The following is a 6512-nucleotide window of genomic DNA, read 5'->3' as shown; positions in this document are numbered from 1 at the left end:
TATATATATATATATATTTAATTTTCTTAGGGAAGTCCTACATGTGAATTTTTCTTTGCAAGGAGACTAGAAAGTGTGTATTAAATTTTGAAGCAGTCCAACTATAAATGTTACCCTCTAAGTCCTTGAAAAGCCACTGGAAACCTCCAAATTAGAAGCAAATACAGTGTGAGGTAGCTTACCTTATTTGTATTATATAATCTATTTTTTTTCAAATTTGAAAGGGGAATTATATTTTCTAGGTACACTTTATAATATTACATGAAGCTAGATACTGACACTAAGGTTTATTTAACTGTGACCTGGAGAACCACATAAATTTAGGGGTTAGTAGGAGGGTGAAGGTGATGAGAAAAGGAGGCAAGTCATGTAACTGTGCTCTTAGTGCATATGTATGTGTGTGTGTGTGTGTGTGTGTGTGTGTGTGTAGAGAGAGAGAGTGAAAAAGAGAGAGCTTAGAAGTATAGTCTCAGAATCTTAGATTCCTTTTAATTATAACTTTCCTATTTATCTCCTAAAATTTGTGGATCCTTCAGGACTGGGAGCTCTGGTGGAGACCTATGTGAAGGCCATCAACAGTGGGGAAGGGCCTTGCTTGGAGAACGCGATGTCCACTCTGGCCCAACGTGAGAACGCAGCAGCCGTGCAGAAGGCAGCCGGCCACTACAGTGAGCAGATGGCCCGGCAGGTGCAGCTCCCCACAGACACGCTCCAGGTGCTGCTGGATGTGCACACGGCCTGTGAGAAGGAGGCCATCTCGGTCTTTATGGAGCGCTCCTTCAGGGACGAAGATGGGAAATTCCAGAAGCAGCTGGTGGTACTGAGTCTTATTTTTCTTCCGTTTCCATTATCGCATGTTTGCTGTACACAACGATTACATTCCGCGCAGTTTTTGCACCTATGTCTTATTCAGTACTTTCCTTAAACTTTCCATTGAAGAGTGGAGCCCTGAGGTGGCTGCATTAAACTTATGGTTCGTGTATTATTTAAGGACAAAGCATTTTGGATTCTCATTGGGAATGGAGTCTCTAAAACTACATGTTCTTCCTCCCACCCCAAATCTCAGGCATATTATGCAGCAGTTTCTCTGGGTGACTGAAGCGTAATCAGTGTAGATGTCCTCCTCAATTCTTATGGTGGATTCCAATAATTCTTAGGACTGCAGACATGCCCAGGGCATTTTCCAATCATCCTTGAGGTGTTCACTTTTTCAGTGCACATTTACCCATTCCTTGCAACTCCATTTCTCTTACCAGACCCCAATTCTACACTGTTTTTCATCCCATATTGCTCTTTGTTGTGTATTGTATCCTTCATGATAGAATTAGGGTCACAATACCATAGAAAGGGGGACAAGGGAGGTGAAAAGATTTAAGATGTGTCTGGTACATGGACCAAACTCTGACAGTAGTGTGAACATCATACTTCATAAACATGATCTGAAAACAATAATGAGAATGGGAAAATGGGATCTATACCAGAGAGGGATGTGGGGAGGGAGGGAAGTAAAAAAAGTCCAAGGTGTGTTATGTACCTGTACTTGCTCTCTAAGATGAATGTAAACTTCTTGCACTGAAAACATGTGCTAATAAAATAGAATTAAAAAAGAAACCATAGAGATGGTAGCACACAGTCCCTTCATTTCACAGATGAGGATTTTGAGGTTCAGGAAAGTTCAAAAGTGTCTCATAGACTTGCAGAAAATTTTAGGGGTTTTGAATAGGTCAAGTATGAATCCTCATTCATCCAATATCTTTTTCTTTTTGTATCAGGAATCAAACTCAGGACTTTAAACTTGCTAAGCAGGTGCTGTGGTGCTGAGCTGTATCCCCAGTCCTCATCTCACATCTTACTTCAACAGAATATTTTCTTAAGAGAAACAGGTTGATGCTCCTACGAGGTCCTCTGGAATTTTACTTCCTTTCTTAAAGATCCTTCTGGTGACATCTCTGTACATCTGTCTTGCAGAAAATAATAGAGAATAAGAAGGAGGATTTCTTGCTGAAGAATGAAGAAGAATCTGATCAATACTGCCAGAAAGAGCTGAATTTTCTTTCTAAAGACTTAATGGAAAACATCTCAGCAGGCAGTTTCTCTGTTCCTGGAGGGCACCAGCTATACATGGACATGAGAAAAAAGTTTGAGGAGGACTATTGCCAAGTGCCTAGGAAGGGAGTCAAGGTGAGCAGCAGTTCAGCCTGGGAAAGTCTAGAGAATAACACCAAAGGGTTTCCAGAACCAGCTGTGAGCAACAAGAGAACAGATTATTATGAAATCTTTTCATTCTTTCCCCCAGGGTTGGGATCAAAACTAGGGCCTCCTGTGTGTGCTCTACCAGTGGGCTGTACCCCAGAAATCACTTTTATCTTTAATGCTGCCTCTTTGCTATATATTCCTTAAAGTAGAAATTTTCATTCCCAAAGAAACAGTAAGGAATTTGAAAAATCAGTAGGGACACAAAAAATTATCCATTTCTTCTTCCAACAAGATGACTACAATGTGCTAAGTGCTGGTGATTTACAAGATTCACTCAGTCTTTGCTCCCCAGGCTGGTGATTTGCATACTGAATGAAGTTACTTATCAACCTAGGAAAATGGGCTACAGAGGTGGTGTTAAGGAACATAATGAAACTGTTATTACTTATGCACTTAATGATAAACTGTTTCCTAGACACTTTACTCTAGCATTTTTACTTTTGAACTGAGTGACCCTGTCACATAAAAATTTTTCAAAAAGAAAAAGCTCATTGGAGGAATAGAGAGGTACAGTTTATGTCATTGGAGAAAAATGCAGAAAAGCAGCAGAGGGTATAGTTCACACAACTGCACCTTATTCTGACTGGCCAGAACCTAGAGCAAGTGGAAGGAAGGAGCTCTGGGGGAAGGATACAGGGAGGGAGATGGGAAGCAAGAGCCATGGAATGGAGGATCTCAGTGAGGAGCTTGATCCCTTTGTAGAGAGCCACTGGAAGCTTAACCATAAAGCAAAATGATGTGCATACATTTATATTGCAGAACCGTTCTCCAAAAGGTAAATTATTTGCTCTTTCTTGGTTTTACAGGCAGAAGAGGTGCTCCAAAGGTTCATGCAGTCACAGGTGGCAATAGAAGAATCCATCCTGCAGTCAGATAAAGCTCTCACTGACCAGGAAAGGGCCATGGCAGGTAAACACAAGGCACAGTTCCCAAGTATGATAGATTCCTGTAATGATTCTGAGAGATCTAAACTTCCCCAAATGGGTAGCATCTTTCCTTCTATGAAGGATGCATGCTGATGAATGTGAAAAATAGTACGGAGGTGTAGTTTTATGTCATCTAGAGTGGTAGCACATTTTCTATCATGTTCTGAAACATGTTCTGGACAGCATGGACCTGTGTGAATTCTGTGATTTTCCAGTGCTACCTTTCATATTTGCCTTAGTCTCTGAGCTCAGGATAATAGAGTTAGTTTTCATTTGTTTTTCTTCCATTTTGAAATTTTCCTGGCACAGTGGAGAAAGCCCTGAAGGAGGCAGCTGAGAAGGAACAGGAAATTTTAAAAGTGAAGTTACTGGAGGAACAGCAAATGAAAGCAGCTCTAGAGAGGACCCTCAAGGAAAATATGGAGCAACTGGAAAAGAAGCTACTGTTGGAGAGAGAAAACCTCCTCAGAGAGCAGAAAATGATGTTGGAGCAACTAATGAAGGTGAGTACGCCTTGGCTCAGCAGTGTCTGGTGTCCCTGGTACCCTTGCAGGATGGTGAGGGTGATATCCAGATCATGGAAGGAGGGACCATCACCATTTGGTGTCTGTAATTTGATAAAGTTCTGAATCTTTGGCTGTTTTTGTTTTAAAGATGACTCCTTTCATTTTGCTCCGTATGTAGAATCTAGAGAATTCACATCATCTTGCCTCCTACAGTTCCTTTAATTAATTCCTCACAGAATGTGAATAGCATTTATGTTGCTATTTTGTGATTTTATAAAGTCATCTTATGAGGGCCTGATTAACCACATTTTCCAGCCATCATTATCCAGTATCAGTAGCAATTGGATTTCATTAACAATACCAGTATTGGGCTGGGGATTTAGCTCAGCGGCACAGCACTTGCCTAGCAAGCGCAAGGTCATGAGTTCAATTCCCGGTACTGGAAAAAAAAAAAAAAAAAACAATACCAGTATTATCAGGGGCTCTACTGTCACCCAAAGATCCAAAGACCTAAAGAGGTAGATCTATGTTGCCATAAAACTATCAGAAATGTTTAGACTTAAAGGCACAGTGTACTGAGAGCTTCTGTCAATAAATGTACTGGTTATTTGCAGATGTCCTATTCACTTTCCAATCTCCTAGACAAAACACCCAATATTCACAACCTATAGAAGGAGAGCTTTATTTTGCATGAGGATTTCAGTCCATAGTTGGCCACCTCCAAGGAAGAAATAGCATGGTACAGGGGCATGGTGAATGAAAAGGTGCTAAGTATGTGGTAGCCAGGAAGGGGAAGAACTGCGACCCAATTGTGACCAGGCCCGCCCTTCTTCCCAGCATATTCAGCTACTGAATTCATTGGATATATCTGCTGATGAGTATAGCACCCCAGTGAGAGAATCTCCTTCCACACACATGAGTATTTTAAGAGATATTTTATGTAAACTGTAATAGTCCATGTGGATAGCCTTCAGGTGTTAGCTTATGACATCAGAGGAATTCTGTCCTTGTCCATAAAGACCACAATTTGTTGTCATACTTGAGCACAGCAGGATTGAATACTGAATGAGAAAACTAACCAATGCTTCCTTCTCACAATATCTGGTCCAATTCAGATAATATTGTTTGTTACTTAGTTATTTTGTGATAATTGCAAATAAATTCAGTTTGATAGTTTTTAAATAAATTATCACTCCTAAAAATAGCAGTATTATAAAGAATGTATTTCTCTCAACTTTTATTCATTTATTTTAGATCAAAATGGATCTGCTTAAAGAAGGATTTAAGAAGAAATCTGAGGCAATGAATAAAGAATTAAAGCATTTGAAAAAGAGAGTCAAAACTACAGAAAGCGATAATGATCCGTTTATTACACGAGCCTTGGGTAACGTGGGTGATGGGACAACTGCAGTACTGAGTGCTCCTGGTAAAGTTATTGGTAAGGTTTTCAAGTTGTTGGGCTCACTTTTTAAGTAAACTTTGATCTTCTTTTAAGAAAATTATAGATTATGGATGTACGTGTTGGCCTATTCTAGAGCACATGTTTTTCATTTTCATTCAGCAAAATTTTAGATATATAAGTTGCTTATTAGGGTGTATCTGTGTCTGGACCATGTTAAAACAAATGCCTGTACCTGTTGACAGATGATATTTGCTTTTAGGCAACACACACTGGAGATTATATATATATATATGAAAGCAATTGAAATATAGCTTTCAACTGCAAAAATTGGAAATTACTTCAATGTCATCTGCATAAACTCATAATATAAATTTTATTATTTGTTAATATTGGTATATAGGAAATGAAATGATAGTGGATCTCTATTTCACTAAGTATAGAATGATCTTGAGGATATAGTAAATTTAAAATAAAAATTAATTAAAACTGTCCCAAATCATATATATATAGTTGCATCAATATTATACATAACATTATTATTGTAAAACACGTATTTACAAGTAAAATATCTTTTGAAAGTTTAATGAGACACTGGCATCTTAGGCTCTTTTAGGGAAGAAAGTGTAGAAATCAACAGTGGAAATGACACATAAATTTCATTACACAGTCTGTTTTTGTATTTGTGAAGAAATCTTGTATTACAAAATTTGGAAATGCTGTAAAAAATTTGAACTATAATACTAGTAATGACAATGACAGTCGAATTGGCTAGTAGACAATGACATTTCTCATTCCTTCAAGAAATGACCCCTGCCAGCTCAATGAGAGATCTAAGACTAAGATATGAGTACAATAAAGCATAAAATTTGCATCCTAATTCTAGTTTTTTGAGGAATCTCTGCACTGATTTCCATAGTGGTTGTACCAGTGTACACTACCACCAACAGTGGAGAGGGTTCCTTTTTCCCCATTGCCCCTCCAACATTTATTGTTGGTTGATTTCTTGATAGTAGCAATTCTTTTTGGAGTGAGGTTGAATCTCAGTGTTGTTTTAATTTGCATCTTTTGAATGAACAATGATGTTGAACATTTTGCCTATATTTATTTGCTGTTTGTATTTCATCATATGAGAAGTGTATATTCATTTCAGATGCTCATTTTTGGGTATTGTGAAATGGCAAGAAATTGTTCAAAATGAAAGAGGAATTAGGGTGACAGAAAGGGGGAGCAAGGGAAAAGGAATAAAAATATAAAGTAGTTATACTGCTAACTTCTCTTAGTTTATTGAAAATAAAGTTTTGTGCTAATGTCATTTGGAGAATTTCTTATGCCTATATCTTGTACTCTGAGTAACTACTTTGAAGATAATGATACGTAATGAATTAATCATTATTATTCTGGTATTATTTTGTTTGAATTTTT

General features: G+C 38.1%; 1 protein-coding gene across 3 annotated transcripts in view; it reads left to right on the top strand.

The window, feature by feature from the left end:
- Positions 1-6025, top strand: part of LOC102012976 (guanylate-binding protein 6) — a 19817-nt gene extending 13792 nt beyond the window's left edge. The window contains exons 7-11 of one of the 3 annotated variants that reach the window (XM_005385103.1): positions 537-817; positions 1969-2181; positions 3063-3165; positions 3492-3685; positions 4943-6025. In XM_005385103.1, the coding sequence (XP_005385160.1) occupies positions 537-817; positions 1969-2181; positions 3063-3165; positions 3492-3685; positions 4943-5164 (1013 nt within the window). In that variant the 3' untranslated portion in view covers positions 5165-6025. The remainder of the gene's footprint in view (positions 1-536; positions 818-1968; positions 2182-3062; positions 3166-3491; positions 3686-4942) is intronic. The other 2 variants (XM_005385102.1, XM_005385101.1) reach the window with 2 other exon arrangements.
- The last annotated feature ends 487 nt before the right edge of the window (positions 6026-6512 follow it).

The sequence above is a fragment of the Chinchilla lanigera genome, unplaced genomic scaffold (genome assembly GCF_000276665.1).
Source record: "Chinchilla lanigera isolate Chin_1 unplaced genomic scaffold, ChiLan1.0 scaffold00022, whole genome shotgun sequence".
Classification (NCBI taxonomy): Eukaryota; Metazoa; Chordata; class Mammalia; order Rodentia; family Chinchillidae; genus Chinchilla; species Chinchilla lanigera.
Note: the sequence above shows the minus strand (reverse complement) of the source record. Positions and strands in the feature narration are given on the sequence as shown.